Genomic DNA, 23,175 nt, shown 5'->3' with positions numbered 1-23,175 from the left:
TGTAGCCACAATTATTCAGTCAGATATTATAAAATAGCTGCTGCTAATGAAGAAATATTTATCCATGAAGATTAATATCAATAGTAATTCTCATTTTCAAGCTAAAGAAGGTAGCAGCCTTGAACATTCTTGCATGCAGACTCCTTGCTACCTTCCAGAATTTTTGAAACATAACAGATGTAATGAAAGATGAGCTTTTCACCAAGCTAATCAAAGGAGTCTGTAGCTGTTTTGCAGATTATTATTTTCCTTAAGGGTTCATTAGTCAGGATGATAATCAATGCCTTGCTCAGGCCTCCAGAATGACCAACGTGGTGAAAGAAAAAAGAAAATAAATAAGCAAATCTCACTCAAAAGAAAAGCAACACTAAATGTGATATGCACAGATATTTGATATGATAGTAAAAAGAGTTCCCTCTAGATAACCAAAGATTTTCAGAAGAAAAAAGCTTCCAAACCATCTGAAGTTAACGTGTATTTAATAACATCAACAGCAGCAGAACCAGAAAACTGATTTTGGTATAGTCAAAACTGTGAAGACTCATAGCGTGGGATTTCAGCTGAAGACAATGTGTTTAAACCCACAAACACAGTTTACTACACAACATGCACACATTCCTTAGAATTCCCAAACCCATATAAAATGGGGTTAGTTCGGTTATTATTTACTAACTGGGTCATGAACACACTGCAGATCTTATCTCATAGCAGGCCAGTGGCTAGAACAGCATTTTACTTCAAGTAGCACCATTTTTACTGCCTTCACAATCAGATCCGGGTATGCTACTAAAACTGTTTTCATGTAGTGCACATTTGACAAGAATGAGGCAATTTAAGAGATCTGAGAAAGGAGGAGGTGGGTAAAGGAAAAGCAGAATTAAAGTACAGATGGTATCCTAAAAATAATACATAACAAAAAGGTAATTAAAATAATTCTTGAAGACTTGACTATTACCAGCTATTTTTTAACTGCAACCTGAAATTTAAAATTGACATTATTTTGAACTCTTACCCAAGACAGTTCTAATAATGTTAAATCTGAATTTAGATCACTAAAACTTGCTATTAGACAGTCTTGCAATAACAAATGCTTGTTATTCTTTTCTTCCTCCATCTTCCTTTTCTTTCACTTTGTATCTTTTCGTAAAATACAAGGTTATCTCAGGACAACTAAGAGGCAATAAGGGAAGGATTGCATTTTATGCCTCTGGGGTGCTTAAGGTCAGGCTAAGGCTAATAGACCCTGCTACAATATTATGGCATTAGTAGTGCTTGTTTGAAACATTAAAAAAACCAGTTCAAATGGTGCAAAGTCATTGCAAGGCTGTAAATCCAAAAACGTGTTCTCATTTCCACATTAGAACCAACAATAAGAGGCACTGCACAAGAGCAGCGCACTCACTGAGAGCTCCCCCTTCCTTCAGTGCAGCTCCTTCCTGCTTCGTAACAGCTCTTCACATATGGTCAGTGGGTGATGACTATTTGAGATATTAACAGTGAACCACAGCTGGGTTTTCTCTTTTCTAACAAAACTACTAATTAACAGAGGTACTTGTTCACTTACTTGACTTGCTTTACACAAAGTCTTCGGCTGTGGAAACACTTCTGGCTCTTTGTTTTGTTGTACAGTCTAAATTAAAAAAAAAAAAAGAGAAAGGAAATTAATTTTATACCTTTAAATAAAGTCCAGGCTACACTTCCACAGCATCACCCCTCGCAACACTGACGAGCCTGAGACATTCCATCCCTTCTCAGATCAGCAGATCTGAGCAATATTTTTCTGACACAAGTACAGATGAATTCTTTAGGACTTACTAACAGGAGGTTGAAAAACCTCCTCCTCTACAGACAGGTCTGTCACTGGCAGCAGATGCCAATGATATAGAACTAATGGAACTGAATGTCTAACTTAGCAATTCAATCACTATCACACAGTGGAAGTCCTTCGTTATTTTTAAAAGGCTACTACACAGCAGCAAATTTCCAAGGGAAAAATACAGGTAATCTAAAAACAGCCTAAAACTTCATGGATATCAGAATACCTGAAGGGGAGAGATTAACTTGCTGTTCAAGGCTGATGGCTTAGTGTGAGATTCTTTGAAGCTCTCTGGTGTTGCAAGTTGGCCAACGGAGGCAGAGATGCTGGGTGTTAAGGACGTTTTAGTGAGAGACTGCTGTTGCATTTGGTCATGCTGTGGGGTCAACCTGAGTTTCTGGAGAAGATCAACACTTGTATGAGATGGATTTGAGACAGTTCCCGTGTTGGTTGTTGTCAGGGGTGCTATGAGCTGGCTTTGGCCAGCCATGAGGTTTTGTGGAGCGTGGTTCCCCTCAGACGGCGGCTGATTCACCAGTGGGGATATGGGCTTGGCAGCTTGCTGCATAACCTGCATTATGCTGTTGCTTTGTTTTAGGCCAGGAAGCATCTGAGCAGGGGCAGCTTCCATTGTCGAGGCTGAATTAAGAACAGGGCTTAAACGAACTGAATAGCTTGAAACATTTTTTATATCAGGCTGGGAAACCGAAGCTGGAGGCATTAGCATAGGTGTTAAACAGTCCTGCTGATTGGCACTGCTTTTAACGCCTGGACTTTCTGATTTCCCTAGGGATTGTTGCATTACTGGTGACTGGTCAAAGGAAAAAGGCAAAAGCAAACTGTGCTGCTCTCTGGCAGATGCATCTGTCTGCAGCTTCTCCATTCTCTCTGGGTTGGGATATGGAGCTGTGGGCTGTTCCTTTTGTACAGAGGTTCCAAACAGTTCCTCCAAAGTCAGATGCTTCTGCCTTGACTGAAATGGCTAAAAAGAAGGGAAAAAGAAGTTTTAAAGTTAGAAATATATACAGCACTGTGCAACTCCCAGGGTCTCTTACAAATTCAGGAAAACTATGAGACACAACTAGGTCAACTGCATGTAAAATCAAGTGGGCCCTATTTACAGGAATTTTGAAATTAATTTAATTTACAAGGAATGTCCTGGCTATGGATGCTTCTTCTTTACAGCCTTCTTGGGACAGGCTGTGCACAAGTACTAAGGAAGGGGGAAGGATATGGGCTGTGTCATGAACATGGCACCTGCCATCATCCATCAGCCACAACTACACAAGGCACTCTGGGGGGATGTGGGGAAAAACAGACATGTTGAACAAAATCCTCACTGAATTTATGAAGTTGGAAATAATGAAATGGCCTAAAAGATGGGAAAGGAACACAGAAACTAGAAGCTACACAACTGAACTAGCAATACATGCCTAGACAGTTTTCCTCACCCTTTTCATTAACAATGTCACAGTAGGTAAAAGAATCTGTATAAACCTAAATATATGTGTATTTATCTGCTTGAAAACTGTGTATGTATATATATGCAGACAGTTACATCTACCAGTCCTTTAGTCTCTCCCAAAAATATACATCTAGCTACACTGACATTGTTAGAAAAATACGACTTTAAGGATATCATCTGCTTACTATTTTAATGAAAATATTTTAAGATGTATTTTACTAAGGAGAAAAGAAATAACTATTAATACCACCCGTAATCTCAAAATTTTCCTTTCTTTCCTTTTTTTTTTTTTGAGGTTGCACAGGACTAGAAGTTATGTAAAACAGCTGGACTGAAACACAACATTCTGTTCAGAAGCCTGAATGGCCTGCAGCACAATTCCAGTGTATTCTGATGGTATGTCTAAACAAAGACACTACTTCACAATGACAACTACTGTACCATGACATTGCTCTGCTGGCTCCAGTTCTCCCAGCACAGAGAACAGCAGTGAAGCCATGGCAGTGCAGGTGCCTAAAAAAACTTGGGCTTGAAATCACACTGACTTTTGCCCTTGTTACTCACCTCTACTGCCATTGTTACTCATTTTTAGCCAGCTTCAAGTCAGGCACGCTTTCATTTTGTGGCTGAGACAGTCTATAGTTTATAAACCCTGTTAATTATGTTAGGAATTTTTCCTAGAAAGTTGTTCTTACTTTCCTCCACTGGTCTTACTGTTCCAGAGACCTGTGCTTCAACTATAAAGATTCCATTAAAAGAAGAATCACTGTCCAGATCATTTCAAACTCTGCTTTTCACTTCAGTATGATTAATTGACTAACTTTCCTTTAGTAATACATTACAACAGTCAAGTAATCAACTGAAATCACCATGCTCTGAGTCAGCTCAGACTGTCCCCTCACATGGACAGTCTCAAACATGAAGTTTGTTTCCAGCATGAAGTACAAACCCCACCTTGCTGCCTTGTCCATCTCTGGCTAAAGTATACTTTGAGCATATCATCAACTCAGGGTGTCATGAAGACACATCAGCAGGGGTTGCAAAAAGGCAACATGACCCCTTTATCTGATAGGAACAGAGTGCAGGTGCAGCTGCTGCTGCTCAAAGGGTTTCTCCAGAAATCATTTCAGGTAAGTTCAACTCTACAGTACGAGCTCCGACTGCCAATGCAGTTCTGTCTCAGTGTTCTGGTTCAGTTTTGCTGATTGCTGCCACAAAAGCATTTCATGATACAACTGATTTTAATTTTGAATTGCCAAGATACAACACTTGACTTCACAGTATCATAGAGAAGACATTTAGTTTTATTCCCAAACATGTGGTATCTTTAACATGAGATGAAGTTAGTCAATCCACATGCAAGTGTGACATTTTGGAGGGAGTTTAGGAATCTCACTGTACTTATCATATGCCCACAGTTTTTTAGGTATGTTTCAATTAGATGAAAAATGTATTTTTATAGTTGAAATGGAATGTCTTTCCAGTAGTCTTCCAGTTGTCCACATTATTAAAGGTGTGGCTCAGCACCAACACAATTGTGATACATTCAAAGCCAGTTAATTGGCTTTACAGAATTATCACTTATACTACCCAAGTAATTTTTTTCCAGTATCTCTGCAGCTATTATTTAAAATAGCTCAACAGAACTAAAAATATGACATTTTACATGTTCTCTACATTGACTTGCCCTTTAATTACTCCAGAAGAATTTGTTACAATCTTATCTTTCTAGTTTTTCCTTTACTAGTTATTTGATTCCTGTTCCACAATTCCACGTGCTGTCAGGTGGAGCACTTCAGCTGATTTTGTACAATCTACATGAAATGACCCAAAAGAAAATATCTGCTTTTAAAGCAAAGCCTCGGGCAACCCTGGTGCCAGGTCTCCAGAGCGGCACGCAGCAAGCAGAGCTGCCAGGGGTCACTCCAGGACTTGTGCTGACCCAGAAGCAGAGGTGCTGGGATAGCAAATAATCCCAACAAACTCCCCACCCCGTATTTTAATTCATTAACTGTTACTCCCCCATCCCCTAAAACAGATTCCTGCTGCCCATACCCCAGCCTTACCTGCACTAGAAACTGCTACTACTCCAAACTAAGTATTTTGTTTACAACTCTTAAGTGCCAGGTTGCCCACATTTTCCTGGGGCACCTCATTTCTCCAGCGTGGTGGTTCATTGCATCAGGAGCACACCGGTGAACTATGGCAGGGAACTAAAGCTCCTGTCCTCGCTGGGGCATCTTCTGAGGAGCACAGCACTGCCCTTCCCGTGCCCACTGGGTGGCACTGCAAGCAGGCCCAAGGCACTTCATGTCTTACTTATTGCAGAATTTACTTGTTTCCTAAATTTATCTCCAAAATGTCTTGTGTGAAGCCACAGCTTCCTTGGGCAGGACTGCAACTGTAGCTTTGAAGGCAGCACAGACAAGCCTAGAGGTCTGAGCCACGAGAACTCAGGGCTTGAGCTCATGGGTGAAAGGCTGCAACGTTACGTCCACCTGAGTGACATAGGTCAGCTTTTCTTGATTCCTATCTCTCCAAATCATCCTGCACATCATCACAGTCTGACTTCTTCCAGAATCCAAGCTGGTCCATTTAAACATACCTGGATATTCACAGCAGTGTGGACATTTCATCATATTTTTAAAATGCTAAGTCAAAAGACAGAATTTAAGATCCTAAAAGTCTTCAAACTCATTAGTTTATTTATGGTGATAACACATTCAGCAGATAACACTGCACTCTACAAAAAAACCCAATTCTGGTACTGAAACAAAGTTCTAAATGAGGAAAAAAAAAAAGCCCTTCATTTAGGGTTGGATGAACCATACCTGCTCTTGCACTTGTAATGAAGGCTTTTGTTCTGAAGGCTCTGTGCTTTCTGGCTTTGGAGGATTGGAATTTTGTTGCATTCCAGAACTTGATATAATACTTAAGTCATTGATCTGATTCTGAGGGGGGAAAAAAATAAAAAAATTAATACATAGGTTTAAATCTACATTTACCCACTATACAACCCTGTTTACAAGGCACATGGACTGAAATACAGACGATATACAAAGCACTGATTTTTGTGAAACACTGTAGAATTCACAAATTTTAGGAAATAAAAATAATACCAAGACATCCAGAATCTGATATGTAGTCATAGAGCTCTTGCTCTTTATTATTACATAAAAAAAACCAAAACACAACTGGCTTTATACATTTTCACCAAGAAAGAAAACTACGTATTAAAGAAAAGGTTTCACATCCTGTGTCTGCATTAGCTCCTAATGAGGAAGTTTGCTGCACTTCTTTAAATCAAGAACCCAATCTAGGAAATGCTTAGAAAAAAAATCCTGATGGAAATCACTCCACGTGGCTGGAAAGAGAGCTTGTCACCAGCTTATTTCCACAAAGTTTAACCAAACATGTACATACATTTTCAGGTGTTAATGCAGTTTCCTGTGAGCAAGACAAAACCAGACAAGAGAGTTGCACTATAACAGTATGTTTACAGATTGAGTCGACTTCCATCTTTAATAAATATATACATGAACAACTATGGAAATTGTATTACAGATTAAACCACCACTGAAAAAGCCCAAACTAGAACAATCCAGCTTTCAGTGGATAAATAACACCTTATGTGTGTGACATAGCTCAGCACTGGACAACACATGATGATTGCTCTGATCACTTACAGCAGTAAAATATGGGTTAAACTTTTTAGCAACAGATTAAAAAGCAGTATGAGCTTTATGCTTTCGTTTTCAAATTCTAACTGAAACAGTAAATACAAAATCAAGACTATATATTGTGTTTTAGGGACAGAGGTGAGAAGCAAATTTGTCCCATCTTTCGTTTAGCCCCCAACTTGAAGGTCAAAACTCTTTGTGCCTGAAATGCCAGAAGCCTTCTAGTTACAAACTCAGGAAAGGCAGTGTTCTTTTCACTAGAGGATGAGCTGCAGTATGTTCCCATGCTCATACTGGAATACACACACAAAACCACACTATAAAAAGCATCCATTCATTTCATTAAAGAAAAAAAATCTCAGAGTTCATTCATTTTCACATATGGGCTTGATGTAGTGTGTACTTGAAGGATTAAGCTGATTTGGAATCCTAGATTAAATCACTCAGACCTTCATAAATCTCTTTTTCACTCCCTCTGCCCCCTTCTCATGCTGACACTCTGCCAATCTCATGTGGGCTGCACACAAGGATTACTGTATGATCCATCTGGAATGTACCAGCAGATAAGTACTTTCTGCTCCTAAATACAAATTCATGTGTAATTACCAAGTGCCATAAAATTATTTAAAAAGTAAAAATTAAAGACAGGAAAGGTTTCTCAATAAGCCATGTTCCAAACAAGTTGGTTTCCTTATCGTGTTAAGGTTGACACACCTTGGCTACAAGGAGCTCCAAAGTTAACGTGCCAGAGGTTTGCTGTTAAAGCTGAGGTGGTCAACACAACACTCTCCAAAGAAGCTTGTCTGAAACATGACCAACACTGTTCAATTCTGCTTATCTGGCAACTGCTACACAACTACAATCACAGAGGGCTATGAGGGGATCATGTTGAACAGATCCAGCTTGCAGTCCATGTCACACAAAAAGGAAATGAAGTCACTACTGCAGTTTCACCAGTGTTCTAAAAGTATCAAGACATAAACACACACACATAAAACAAGGAGAAATCTACCACCCCAATTTTAAAGTAGCTCTGCTGTAACCCATGCCCTGCATATCTCCCTGTTATATTACTGATACCACAGACATCGACCACTAAAAAAATCTGCACACACTCATTGCCTCTTTAACAGAATTTCACTTGTCCGTGATTCTTAGAACTTTGTTTCTGGCTTTTCAATAATCTCACATGAAAAAAGATCTGAAAATTAGAAGACAACCTGGAATATCCCAAGTCATTTTATAAGCAGTCTGATGGAAATTTGTATTATTCAATACTGCAAGGACAAAGAGGGAGAAAGGCTTCATCACATCCTAAGAGGGCACTACCAAACAGTGTGTTCTTCTTTCCAAAATGACTTCAATTTCTTCAAATCTGTCTAAATCGATACAAGATCGAAAGAAGAATCATTCAGGTGTTGATGATGTTTGTGATCTCACAAAGAAACCTCAGCACAGCTCTGCAATGAAATACTCACACATTGCTTTACTACTGCACATTCCTGGATCCCTGCACTTGGGAAGAGGCGTGTTCAGAATCTTTGTTTCCTTTTTTGGATCTCCCACACACTACCTTTATATTCATCCTGCATGTATGAATTTGGTCTTCACAACTATATAAAGTAATTCTTTCCTAAGAGAACTAACATGCTTCACTATGTAATCTTGTGAATTTAGCACTGGCAAAAGATAACAGACTGTTCCTTCCAAAATGAGTTAATTTATTAAAAGGACAAACACTGTAGACAGGACAGAAGTAGTAAACTGGGGAACAGAAAGACAGGGGAACAGTATTCTCACATTTAGTCTACAGCTATTAAAATATGTTTCATGGAGTCTACAGATGTACTGAATGACTCAGTCTGTAATACCACAAGACATCTTTTGAGACTAAGAAGAGACAGATTCTGTTGAGCACAATTTTTATTTGCTATTCTCAGAGACAAAATTTTCTCACAGGAGGAGAAATCACTGTAAAATGGGCCTATCAAGCTACACTTCAAGGTGGATCACATGATCAGTATTTAATCCATCTTGCCTGAAAGCAGAGACTGCTTCCTAGTACAGTGTACCTGAGGGAGGGAACAAGACATCAGTCTGAAAACAAGACTGCTGGAACCACGGCAAAGACAGCCCACCCTTTAAGCAAAGCACAGCTGATGAGCTAAAAACTAGCTTCCAGAAAAGAGACATTCACTTACTCGTTCATATTCATCCTTGGCTTTACTGAGCATTTCCAGGATGTCAATGGGCCTGTTTTCATTGCAGCCATTGGTTCTGCTGGGACTTTTTCTGTCCTGGGAAACCTGCTGTGATCTCTGAGCTTCTTGTTCAACCACTCTGTAACAGGAAAGGAGAAACAGCACTTAAAAATTTTATCTAGAGTTAACATCTTGCAAAAAGCAGCGAAGAAAAAAGTACTCCCAGGATATTAACACATTTCTTCTGCCTGAATAAAAATGTAACACACATCTGACCAACGTTAGTCAGGTTTTCATTTGCTGCAAGTTTATACAAGTCAAATTGTCAGATGGTCTGTATGATTTATCTCCAACTCAGAGAGTGCTGGGCTGTCTCTCCCTCACAGTTTACCTACAGTAAACACCACTTCTATAAAACTCTCCTGTTTAGACATTTTTACAATCAAACACATGGACATCCAAGCATGTGATATACAAAGAACACAGGTTACAGCATAGGTTAAGATATGCTGTTTTTACTCTTTACTTCCATACATGCATTTTTTCCATATTTAGCCAAATCAAGCTGTATCATTCAACAAAATCTATTACCCAACAGTTCTAAAGCAGGATGAGGTTGAGCATTCCACAACAAAACTAAGACAGTGGGAAAGAAGAGAGCTGGCTCACACCAGATGTGTCTGGAGTCGGTCTGCAAGGAGACACAGAGCAAGTAACTCCTCACAGTCCCATCTAACACTGTGGAAAGAACAACAAACCGTTTTCTTCCTGAGCTGCCCTGTAATCATTCCAGTTACCTGCAGGCTGGAAACACCGTGTTCCTGCCAGCCTCTGGAGCCTACGGTTCACTCACCAATTCTACTCCACTCCTACCTGCCTCAAGCATCCAAAACTTCCATTTGAAAGATAATTAAGATATGCAAGAAGATGATGTGTCCGTGGCACATTTCATTAATAAAAGTAAAGGCAGCACACACTCCTAATCCATACGCAGTTCACAAGATATACATGGCTGTGCAATGCGCTGGAGCTTATCCTCTTGAAATAAACACACACCAGCCTGTAATCCCTTCTTTTTTAAGCCTGCATTAATCAAATATGTTAAGAAAAAACAAGCACTGTAAACAGGGCAGAGCTCTGGAGCTGGCATGTCACTTGAGAACTTGCATGCTGCAGAACTGATGGCTGATGGGGTGCCAAGAGGTGCCGTCACAACAATCACAGGCAGTGTCAATCACTCCAGCCTCCAGTTTCTTTGGGTCAGTTAGGATTCAGGACAAACTCTAGATTTTTGTAGACTGAAATTATTTATATGCACCTCTATGTTGACGTTTCTGAGGAAAAAAATAGTTCAAGTCTTGGAAGTTTCTTCCCAGTTTTCTAACAACCAAGCCTCTTTACTTCACTGGAGTTTAGTTGCAAAAGGGTTAGATTTGGCTTTTAACAATTCAGTGTTGCTTTCAGAATTTTTAATGACATAAGCTGGTTATTTAACCAGCTTCTGGTTATTAGTACAGCTTTCTTTGTGAGCTGCAGACACCTGCAAAGGTAACTCACAATAGGGGGGCCAATCTACACCCTGACAGTTTCCAAGAACTGCAGCAAGTGCCCCTTGGGATGGAGCAGCTCAATACTCCACAAGTGTTTCTGTGGTGACACCCTGAGACAACATTTTGTTCAAGCGCCCCACGTGGTCACCCAGTCCTGACCTAGGACCTGTTTAAACTCACTCCAAAACTAAGGATGAGAAAGAACAACGTAAATAAAAAAAAAAAATCGCAATACTTGGTCAAAATTTTAAGTGTCAGCATAATTGCATCAGAAAAAAGAAATACTTAAGGGAAAGGAAAAATTCTGGACAACTGAGGGCCCAGGTTTCAATGAAACATCCTCCAATGAAAACAGTACTAGTTGGTCTCATATTAAAACATCCGCAAGGAGTACATCCATTTCACAGAAATGCTTCACAAATATTTCTGAAAAACGTTTCATAATATTTTTCCCTTGTTCATTATGAAGTGTTTGTTACCTTTTTAAAATTTGCTTTTTTTGTTGAAGAATAACAGTTTATTTTCTCATGTAGATAATTGTGTCATAGCTCCAACTCCATCCTGTCTTGTGCAGGTTACATTTAGATGGTGGTGATGGATTAAATGTGAAACTGTATCCCCAGAACTCTGAGATCTCTCCCAGTTCTAGCCTGCTGCCTGTATCTCAGAAGCCACTTTGGGCTGAAACAGGGTAAAAAAAGCTTATAAACAAAGCTAAAAATACCCCCCACTCGATTTACCAGTCAGAATGCAACAGATTCACAAATATTTGAAACCCCCCAGTTTCTGACCTACTTCTTCTAGAAAGCTTATCCCTCAATCAATCATCCTGACTTAACTAGACACAAGTTAATTGTTTCTGAAGTCAGGAGTTCGATGACTCCCATAAAATGTTTTCATTTTAGAAAATTCTAGAATTCTTTGGGGAAAAAAAAAAGAACAAAAAGTTGAATACTGTTCCTGGGGAAAAACAGTCAACTAATGCGAATGTGTACACTGAGCATGCTCTGTGTGCAATCCAGGATTAAATCTTTTTTAAGCAAGGCCTGCTGTTTCTTTCCATTATATCAGATAGTGGAAGAGGCTCGCATTCCTTCAGGGACACAGGAGCTGCTGTGACAGTTTGTTGAAGAATATCTGCAGTTAAAGCCTTGAAAATATACCTGGCACGACCTCACAGAAGGGTAGGGGGGAGGGGGAGAGTGTGAGAAGCGACGTCTGCGATTACAAAGCAAACACTAATTTGCTTTTCTTCTGAAAGATAAGCCACCAAAATACAAATGGATGGTCTGCAATCTTGTTAACTCGGTCTGGCACAATAAGGTCAAGTCAAACAGCAGGGAAGAGAATGCAAATCTCCTTGAAACCTTTTATGGCTATGTTTTTAAAGTGCTGAGGTACTATAAAGGCAGTACCCCTTTCCATCAGTGATTAAGAAAACCCCACCTTAACAAAAGGTGTAAATTTAAATTTCCAAACAAAAACAAAAGCAAACCAAACAAAAACCACACAAAAAAAACCCCAAAACAACAACAACAACAAGTGGAAAAAAATTAATACCCTTGGAAGAAAATGTAAATATTGCAATCCAGCAAAAAGGGTAAATGTGCTTTATGGACTGTTATGCTATGGCTGGACTGGTCTGATACCTGATACTTCTAAAGATTCCTGATGTATCTACAGCCATGGTTGGTGCCACAGTGCCCAGACTCATTTTACACCAAATGGACTCAAGGTTTGCTTAGACCTGCACTGCAGCTGTGCCTGAACATGGCAGAGTCTGAAGGGTTCAGCTCTCTCTCCCACTTCAAACATGGATCATGGCTGTAAATTAAAAGGTGCATTAAACAAAGGAAGCCAGGCCTTTCTGTGTTTATAAAGAGGAGAGGCAATAGATGTTTTGTTGTTTGTTTTGGTAACAAGATCCAGAGTCCATTTCACCCAATGTTTTCCATTAACCCTTATAACAAATCCTTATATTTGGAGAAGCCAAGTAACAGCAAAAACTTCAACGTAACTGGGCAGAAACAAACAAAAGCGGGAAATGGGAACTGTATGGGGTTATCAGGATAAGAAAAAAGAAAAAGAATTTAGAAAGAGATCTGGATATCTAAGTCTGGCATTTATGTTGTCTCACACTGCTTCTGTGTGGAAAAGCCAAAATAACCCACTGCAAAAACCCCAGACTAGGAAATTAGAATTCAGCTCAAAATGTCTACATTGTGACTGGTTTCCATATAATTAAATATATATTTCCACAGAATTCAATTTTGCAAGTCTTCAATATGCCCTGACTTGCAAGCCATGACATGCTGATTAAGGCTCACAGTAGTTAAGGAAGTTCAGGATAGTGAAGGGAAGCAAAGCCAAGAACAAGGGATGAGAAGACACCCTGTGCAGGACATCTACATTTTGCATTTGTGCTGGTGCAGCAACCCTGTCCCACAACTCAAGCTCCTTCCTAAGGACACTGAAGATTTGCTTTAATTCTAGAAGATTCTACCTGGTTTTACTATTCTAGCATCTCTTTGCTTTAGTCAGGAGTAATAACTAAGTCTTAAAAAAACCCAAACAAACCACAAACTTGTACAAGAAATAGCCCACCACAAAACCAACCAAAACACCCAACCATCATTTATTTCCATATACTTCCTGTATCAGAAGATCTTTTGCCAGCATCCCTATACAAAACAATTTAAAATCCTTATGCAAAACAATTTAAAATAATGAACAGTGTTCACGTGTGCTTCCTTTGGAGAATGGCGATTGATACTTCAACTGATTTTTTTATCACTTAACAGAAAATTTTAATCTTGGGAGTTTTTTTAAAAACAAAAATATAATTTTCATTACCAAAAAAAACGGTACCAGCAAGAATGTTGTATTTCTCCATTTTAGGAGAGTGAGAAAAAAGCAAGACAATTTAACAGGTTCTGATTTTTTCCTGTAGTGCATAAAAGAATTACAGAATAAGAAGGTCCCAGTACTTACTTGGCCATGAGCTTTGCTATTCGATGGCAGTCATTCTTGTCGTAAAACCAAATACTGTAAATTGACACTAGAAAATAGGAAAAAAAGTGTAAGGCAAAGAAATCAAATGCATAGGAAAAAAGTAAAAAACTAAAGTGAATTAGATCTGTCACATGTGCATGACCATCAGTTTCCACTCAAATATTGTGTGTGACCAATGACTATAAAATAATCAGAAATAGCACCTGTGCAAACACAAATATCTTTAGTTAGATAAAAAGCAAGAAGGACAAAATGCTGATACTGCTTGTAAAATAAAAGCAGCAAGAAAATGAAGCCTGAACCAGCGGATGCCATCTGCAGTTGCAGCCTCCTGTTTTGAATTACTGACTTTACCATTTAAACTGGGCCAAAGAATATCCATTTTTAAAAAACTCATTTTAAAATTTGTCAATTTTTTGAAAATCAACAAAAAGATTAGTTGGAATTACAGAATGACAGTTCAGTCAGGGGCTCTCTGGAAGGTTCCCCATGCAGATGGAAGCAGTACCAAAGGTCCAATCACGCCGTCACATTCATGGAGCAGCTTTCAAACAGACTCACAGTGACCCCTGCTCTTTGAAGGGATCAAGGGCAAAGCAATGAGGGCAAAAGGGTTCCAGCTCAGCAAGACACTCAGCCCCGTTCTGGCTTTCAGAACTAAAATTCCACTGAAAGTTGGCAGAGTTGGAGCCCGACTGCTGAGCTAAAGATACTCCATCAGAGGGAGAAACTTTGTCAGTAGTGCCATGTGCTGCTCCTTCCCCAGGAATGCCATCTCCAAGGGCCTCTCCCCACACACGAGCTCATCTCCTCACTGTCCCACCGTTGTGCCAACACCACATAGCTGCAGAACTTTTCTCAGAATTGTATTGAATCCAACCCACAAAACAGATTATTTTAAGTCTTAACTCACCTACAAAGTTTGTCAATGCACAGTGTGCAAGTACATTAAAGGTAATTAGACACTTTATATGTGTTACCATTAAAGTACTTTAATTTTGGGAAAAAAATCGCTTTTAGCCTTTTAAAACTCACGTTTATACTGCAGTTCATGCTGATGTTATTATGAAGTTGAAATCACTGATTATAAAAATACGACTTAAAGTGAAGGAAAGGAACGTTTAAAAAAAAAATTACACAACTTTTTCCAGCCAGATGTAGATTTTTACTTCAAAATCAAATCCTTTTCTTTCTTTACTCACTTTTTTTCCTCCTCAAAACACTCAAAAGCCTCAAACCAGCCCACTCAAAATTATGTCAAGCCATGGCAAAGAGGGCAATTATTTGCCAAACTTTTTCTCTAGATGTTCCAGTTATCCCAGCCTTACATCCTCAAAAAGTCATGTACACACCTCATTTCTAGAACAGTATCATAAGACAAACTGAAACTCTTTTCTTCTTTTTCTTTTACTCAATAACAACTGTATTCATTTGGGTGTTTGTTTCTTTAGAGGTTCCAGCTTAAGGCAACAAAGCTTTTCAAGTCATAAAGAAATGAATGCACAAAAGACATAAGCCAATACAAAAGCATTTCATACGTGCTTATGTTTATAAGCCATCCAAGTCAGGGCTTATGAAATGCTTTTATTAAAATTTCCAGTTTAATACAACTGGATTGTCTGCTGCACAGAAACCTATGAAAATTTCCAGTTTGAGCTACTTCTTTAGTCACATAACATATTTTAGCACTGAAGAAAAGCTCCTTCCCTTCCCTGGCTTCATTATCAGACCAACTGCCAAGAGGAGAAAGCTGCTTCAAAAGCATACTTTGTGAAGAAAGGCAGATAAGGAACCTATAACGATATCTTAATGGGACAAACGATACAGTCACACTCAATTCTGCCAGAAACAGGCCTACACAAACCCACAAGTAGATCCAAATCTCAGTATGGTACAGACTATCAAGCTTTTTTCCACTTGGTACTACTGGGAAGCAATTGTAGGGAGGCACTGCAGAACATTCACAATATTACAAAGATGTGAAGCAGATAATGAACAAGTAAACTCGGGCATTAATGTACGTCCACCAGGGTGGAATGTTTACCTTCCTCTTTCCAAAAGAGAACTTGGGTACTATCAGTTCAGCTCCCTTGCCCCTGGAGTGTGTGTGTGTGTCCCAACTGCATTGCTATATTTGATGTATTTCTTACATGCAGTTCTAGCTGTGAACAGCTTTATATCACAGTTAGTTCTTACCAGTTCTTTTTAAATATGTGATTTTTTTGCTACACCCAGCATAAACATTAGCTGAACATTCACATGTCTAATGGCACCTTTCTCCTTGAAGTTCTTTCCAGAGTTTCACCCAACAGAAGCCACTGAATTAAGTGATTCATTTTTTCCATCTAGTTAAGCACTTTACATCCAGCTTTTGTACAGTGAATGCTGGGCAGCATCTTTAAAAATCAAGTAACAGCAGTTTGTAATCATCACCAGCAATATCTTTCAGTAGGATTCACGTTACACTTTGACACACCTGAAGTAATGAGTAACCCATACCACACACAAATCAGGTTTCATAAAACTTAAAACAAATCATCTGTTATCTTTATCTTTGTTCTTCTCTGACATATGTCATTTTTATTAGAAACAATGACCCACAAATATTTATCTAAACACATAACACAACTCCTCTCCAAACTTGACTGGATCCCTTATTAAAACTTGATTGAAATTGCAATGGAAAACCAAAGAGATATTGAGAGACAGAAGCATTGTGGAAGTCTTCTTGCTCAACCCTAACAGCTGGATGGTGCTAAAAGGAAGGCCTTGGACTCTTCTCCATTGTTCTCCCACTGCTCCATGGGGCACTCAGCTCACTGTGCCACTGCTCTGAGATCTGCCAGCAGATCTGAACTAAGAGTGGGAAGAGTCAAGTGCCACTGCAAGACAGAAGCCTCACTCTTCGGCAACATAAAATGAAGCTGCATCCCAGAGCTGTGGTTTCACTTCAGTTCTCACTTTTAGTAAGCAGAGAGGCAGTGTCACCACCCTCACATTCCCACAGCTTTGCCACTGACTTGTTTGACCCCAGTTCTCCCCTCTCCCTGATGCCAGACGGGTACATTTTAGTCCAGATCAGCTCCTTGATGCTGTTTATGCCTCAGCTTCACAAACGGGCCATCTGAGCACAAGAGGATAGGGGCACACAGTAAGGCAAAACTGCTCAAATGGAACTGTGGCCAGGGGAAGTGCACATGGACTCATCAGCACTGCCAGTTTTGGAGACTGTAGACACTATCATGCTTCCCTTTGTTTAACCATTTGTGCAGATAAAGCTTCAACTCATTCAAAGAGATGATTTGTTTAAAAGTTCACTTAACCAGCTGGAAGAGATGATGGAAGAGAGAAAAAAGTTTTATTTGTACAGTTCCAATTTAGGTGTTGCCATACAATAAGGCAGAACAACTGGAAGTGGAGGACAATAAACCTTTCAGACTCCTCTAAGGACTCCTATTCTGAAACCCCATCTCACTCTCATAATGAAATGCCCATATATGCATCACTTTACACTTCAAATACAGTTTAAGGCAAAATCACATAAAGCCATCTCTCTTAAAGCTTGTATTTCTTCTAATTAGCTGAAGTACCACCTCTCCTCAGTCAGCCCTAGCATCTTCGCTGACATTCCTCGTATTTATTTCCTCAGTGTATTACCCTGCGACAGAGATTCATAAATCATTAGAATGAATTAAAAAAATTCCTCCCTTTCTTACTGTTTTGAGTGTCTTAGGTCATTTCACAAACACAGCTCACAGCACAATGCCACAAGCAGTAGCACTGGAGCAATTCCTCAGGTGGCAAACAGCACCTGAGATCAGGAACACTTCAGCCAACTGCCATCTGACAGGATTGTATGGAATGAGAAAGAATCGCTGCTCTGCAACACTGAACCATGGCAGAAAGCCCCTTGCAGTTTGAGTGCCATCTTTCAGGTCAAACAATGTATTTTTAGAAGTTCTTAACAGTTTTCTATCGTTCCTCCCCTCCTCCAGCTTGCATTGCTGCTTCTGCTCGAGAGATATAAAGAACAGGCTCCTTTCTTATCTCAGCCTAAAGCACTGGGTTAATGTGCCTGCTGGAGAGCCCGCCAGCGTCGGCAATCTCAGCCGTGTTACACTTAATGTGCTGCCAGCTGGGAACACGGGGGATAAGGAGAGACTTTCCTTCCCACTTCTGAAACCAGTCAGGAGCTCTTTCAAAGACTTTTAATACAACTCGTTTTGCTTTTGCTGTTCTGAACACAAGTTGTTTTCATCAATAATACAAGCCCAGAAGACAGCACTTTGTAAATGAGTTTTCCACTTTAACATATAAACCTCTCCAAAATACACCATTTTTGTATTACTAATTCTTACCTCGGACAGGAATAAGAAGCAAGAAAAAACTCCCCACCATAAACAAAACCCCCACACCAAACAAGGACCATTTATTTTAATACCCAAGTTTTATGCTGAGCATCTGTCTTTTCAGCACCATGGAAATCAACCTGCCTGACCTCCCCAGTGAACTGACTTGGATTAGAAACCCTTTTAATCAAGACCAGCACCACCGATACAGAGGGAAAGTTATAAACCAGAAAGGCTCAGAAGAATCGTTCCTGCAGACTTTAACAGGTAAGTTGGCCATTGCTTAAAACTTTGACTGATTTTCTTCTATAATTCAGCAAACTATCAACTGTCAGCTCCAAACTGTCACATTATAGATGGAATGGAAGTACTGAACTTTCAGATTGGACTGTTACTCCTGGCAGAACTGTATGCATTTTTTGAAACAGAGTTTAACACACTTTTCACAGAACACAAACAAGAGAAAACAAGCTTAGGTTCATTTTAAAAAAAATAGGTCAGTGGGATTCAGTGCTTCATGAACAAATACACTGAATACTCTAAAGAATGTGCAGGTGTCCAGTGGGGAAGTTCAAAAAGGATCAAATATACCCGGCAGACTAAGAAATAATAAATGGCATATTAAGTATAATCTAAAAGTTGTTACCTTTTAAGAGGAATTTCAAATTTAAAATATGTTACAGTAAGTCAAACAATCTCTTTTCAATTTGTTAATTTCTTGCTTTGTTCATGTTTGGAGATAATTGTTTTCATTAATTCTTTATAACAATGAAAAGTAGAATACTTTCTTTCTGTTTACCTCTGTAAGTGGTACATTGTCTCACAGCTTCTTAGTCACACCCTCTATCATTTTTGCTTTAGGGTCTGATGCCTCACAAGTAAATGGTGTGAGCTTTGGGGCAGCATTTTAGCAAACCTTTAGGGTCCAGTGTTCTGTCTACAGCTTAACAAAACGAAGTTCTTACATGCAGCAAACTATAACCATGTCACTGTATAGTAATAGCGAGTATTTGAAGAAATCAAACTACAAAAGAATGGTAAAACCCCACCAAAAATATGATCTAGCATGACAGGCAGAATCATTTTTATAGCCAAGCAAAAGCAGTGTTTGTTTGCTGCTTGCAGAGTTCCTCACATAACCGTGAGCAGCTCTGCAGGGGCTGGAGCTCCTTACTCGGTATCTCAGAACAGCTCTCGGGCCGTTTCAGACAAATGCCAGAGGTCTGATCTGGTGCATGTAACACACTTAGCCATTATTATCTTCTTAAGTCAAGACAGAACCCCAGAACAAAGTGAAAACGTGGAGTTTATAAAACAGTAGTATCATACTCAGTTACAAATGTTGTTGACACGGAACCTTCCCCAAATACACGGTGACATAATTTTGCTTTGATCAGCTACTATTTGCACCATGCCCTGGTGAAGTGGAAATCTCTGTCACTGATCCTGTTACAACTGAACTGTAAAGGAAGAAAACATGTTTCTCTGCCCAACAGCAGTATTAATAAACATGGTTTTAGGTTTTAACCAGGTAGTTTGAACCATCCCCCATCTGTAAGCTAAGGAAACAGAATCAGCAGTTCAATCACTCAGCACTCTTAACAGGACAACCTGCCCTTAACAGTTTCTAATGATCGCAGTAGATTTCTTCAAGGATACAAAAAACCCCATTCCACAAGAAATAGGGCTGTTGCCAACACTGTGTAAGAGGCAGCTTTTCCTCACACAAGCCAGCAGTCCATCCTCTTTCAGTCATTAAGGGATCTCAGCAGAACTTCACTTAGAGACAGCACATTAAGCCCTCAGAGATACACACTACATTAACCACTGGCTTAAAGCTCTGATTTGAATTAGTCCCAAAAATGCAAAGGTTTTTCATGCCAGCAGGCAACTGAGCAGAAATGGACATCCTTCCACATGAAAAGAACTTGGATAAGAATCCCCTGATCTGCCCATACAAATAAAACATATACATGTTGGAATTTGTCTGCAAATCCAAACCGAGCCTGAAGGGGTTTTAGTTTGGTCTTGTTTTTTAAAGTTACACAAATACCATGCTGATAGAGGCAAACAGCTTTAATATATTTCAGTCATATAAGTTGTTTCTTTCTAACTAATTCAGGGGACAGTGGCCAGAAAATTTGGAAAGCCTTATGTAAGAAAGAAAACTCAAAACACAACAACTAAATACAAATTGTAAGGGAGATAGTGGTGTTGAAATCATAAGGGATAAAAAGCTTAGATGCCATTTTCAATGCTTTTAAGCTTGTGTTTGAACAAAGTGAACACAAGCAGAGGACACAAAAACTGGTAATTCCACAGCAGCTCCTTATACCATCAGCAGCTTCAACAAACAAATGAATCAACTCCTTGTTTCCCATGTCACCAATTTCACAGCTGCAATTCTGAAATGACACCTTTGCATCATGAGAACCCTCTGCTCTGTGGGGTGACTTCTATTTATCTAATTAACCTCATGTGAAGTTCATTTACCCACATACTCCCTCCTCCTCTTTGTAAGGGCTGTGTAATTTACACTTTGAGCTCTTTGGAGCACCAGGACTTTCAGCGTGTACCCAACTGGAACACAGCACACTGGGACTCTGGGGCTCAACTCATGACACAAACACTGCCAGAATTCAAAATGCAGCAAGAAGATCCCAAGTACTGTTTCACCACTCATCTGTACCTAAACTTGCTAGAGTTTAAACTGCAGGAAATTTAGAATAGACAACTATCTGCTGAGTCCAAAGCCTACTGTGGAGAAAGAAACCTTCAACCTAGTGCTGATCAATTTTCTCCACTTCTAGAAGCTAATGATTAATATTTATTTTTTTGCTTGCAAGAGGAAGTTCTTAGATCTGTCCTTGCTGTTAAATGCTTTCAAAATCTATCAATCTTCATTATTCTTTCTTAGTTTTTATTAATCCTATAGCACTGTATATGTTTAGATTACAATAATCACATCATTAATTTAAAAGAATATAGCAATATTGCATTTTGATAGGATATTCTCTTTTTATTGAAAGCAGGTGATGATCATAATATAATAGCACAGCTATTTAAGTAAATGTAGCCCTGCAGACAGAAAACATCAGACATTTCACTGGAACCTGCCCCACTGCATTGTACTTGAAAAAGACATCACAGTAATCAGAAGTGATCTAGGTTATAAAACAGAACCTCAAGTTAATATGGTTTAGAGAAAGTTATACTCACAGCTGGCATTTCTGTAGAGAAGAAAAGGTTCATGGAGCTGAAACTCCAAATCTTTATTTACTGGTTCGACCAGGTTGTGCATGTTCAGTCGATTCACTATCGTAAAACCATGGTAAGGAGAAGCTGACCTGTGGTTTCAATTAAAACAAAACCAAGCATTATACCTTCATTGACATAAATAATTTTTGGAAACTGAGTTATGAATTAATCTTCAAATCTCCATTGCTTTATTAGGTGGAGCATTAGCAGTCCTGAAACTCTCACAGTTTTTCTTCTATGCCATTTCTTGGCTGCCACCTAATTTCAATTTCAAACTACCCTTTCCTCAAAGCAGGATTAGGATTAGCATTACAGTTCTACACTGTTAAACTGCTGAATCAAAGATATGCCTCTAAAAAAACCCTATTCAAAAAAACTAGGGCAGGTCCAGCATTAAAATTCAAGTGTATTCAATACTTGACAAGAGGTAGTTTTGAGGCATTTTAGAATTCTTTTATTAAAGGAGAAAACCCCAAACCACTTACACAGCACCATTTCCCTTACTGTAAATAGACATGACAATACAAAAGGGCTGCTCTCTTAAATAGCATGAAATGCACTTCTGGGGGAACCATAAGCAGCAATTTCTTCCTAAAGTGAAACTCTGAAACTAAGGAGTTACCCAATGTGTCCTCAAAGTACATATTAAATTATTCAGAATTATACTGCTTAGTGAAACTATTTTTATTATCTAGATATTTGCTGGACACCAGGTTCAAAAACACCCAGCAAGCACAGGAAATTCAAGATAGTTTTAGATGTGTTTTCTCCTGTCAGCACTCAGCTGTGCCTGTAAGCAGTCACATAATCAACAACACAGCATGATGAAGGCAGGGTAAAAACCAGACACAATTAGCTAGTAAATATTAAGATTTCTCTAACGATCTGGCCACCTTTACCTAATCATAGACAACAAAAACCAGTCAAGAGCCTCCAAGGAGAGGGTAAACAATCCTTGCCATCACAGGTCAGTCTTTTAATGCACCTGACAGAAACTGTTTGAAATTATCAGCTAGTTACACAGAAACCCTTTGCTTTCCTTTTTTGTTTGTTTGTTGGGTTTTTGTTTGGTTGTGTTTGTTTGTTTTTAAAATTTGGTTCACTTTCCTACACTAAGTATTTCCAAGCTGGGAGCTGAAGTAACAGAACTGGCTACTCAAATCCTTTCACAGTGCTAGGATAAGATATTGCAATGACTGAGCTATGACAGTCTGTTTCAGGGTGGCTTCAGCCTGTGTTATTTCTGCTTCTTATATTCAACAAAGTGTTATTTCATTTAGATTTTTTATTTGCCTGTCATTTAAAACTTAAATTCATGATTGGTTTTATGTGCTCTCACCCCTTTCCCCCATCCCATAGAGCTGGAAATTTCTTTCATGGTTTTCATAAGGAAATCAAATAGCCCCTAAAACCAAGACACCAGCACAGCTCCAGCTTTTGGGCAGCTTCATCCATTTAGAAAAATTGTTGCCATTTTCCAGAACTAAGATAGAACAGATTATTTAATTTGTCATGTCTACTGTTTTCATAATCAACTTCATGGATTTTAGGAGACAAAGGACAACTGGGCATTTAACAAACTCTTAACAAATTATATTGGATTAGCAAAATAAACTCGATAAACTGGGTTTTTATGTGGGTTCATCAAGTTTTACGATTTCTCAGCAGTACTTTTAGGGGCTTTTGACAGAGTTATTTATCCATGTGTAGAGTTTATTCTTTTTGAAAACATACACAGCTGTTAACAGCTGGACAAATAAGTAACTGTGAGTATGAAAGCTCTAGTGGAAATATCTGAAGTTTGTTTTCTTAAGAAAGGAAAACAAACATCACCACCACTATAT

The 23,175-nt window shown here is 39.0% G+C and overlaps 2 protein-coding genes across 2 annotated transcripts in view; one reads left to right on the top strand and one right to left on the bottom strand.

Moving 5' to 3' along the window:
• The window catches only part of DCP1A (decapping mRNA 1A), a 30,618-nt gene that overhangs the window by 5,799 nt on the left and 1,644 nt on the right, over positions 1–23,175 (bottom strand). Inside the window, exons 3-8 of the mRNA XM_050313303.1 lie at positions 21,293–21,420; positions 13,704–13,770; positions 9,163–9,301; positions 6,113–6,232; positions 2,043–2,798; positions 1,565–1,630 (exon numbers count right to left, since the gene is read on the bottom strand). Coding sequence (XP_050169260.1) covers positions 1,565–1,630; positions 2,043–2,798; positions 6,113–6,232; positions 9,163–9,301; positions 13,704–13,770; positions 21,293–21,420 — 1,276 coding nt within the window. The remainder of the gene's footprint in view (positions 1–1,564; positions 1,631–2,042; positions 2,799–6,112; positions 6,233–9,162; positions 9,302–13,703; positions 13,771–21,292; positions 21,421–23,175) is intronic.
• CACNA1D (calcium voltage-gated channel subunit alpha1 D) overlaps positions 18,202–23,175 on the top strand; it is a 212,815-nt gene continuing 207,841 nt past the window's right edge. Inside the window, exon 1 of the mRNA XM_050313298.1 lies at positions 18,202–18,340. Within this exon, the coding sequence (XP_050169255.1) occupies positions 18,202–18,340 (139 nt within the window). The remainder of the gene's footprint in view (positions 18,341–23,175) is intronic.

Source organism: Myiozetetes cayanensis, unplaced genomic scaffold, assembly GCF_022539395.1.
Source record: "Myiozetetes cayanensis isolate MyiCay16 unplaced genomic scaffold, myiCay2020 scf18, whole genome shotgun sequence".
In the NCBI taxonomy this organism is placed as follows: Eukaryota; Metazoa; Chordata; class Aves; order Passeriformes; family Tyrannidae; genus Myiozetetes; species Myiozetetes cayanensis.
This window is presented reverse-complemented; position numbering and strand designations above follow the sequence as displayed.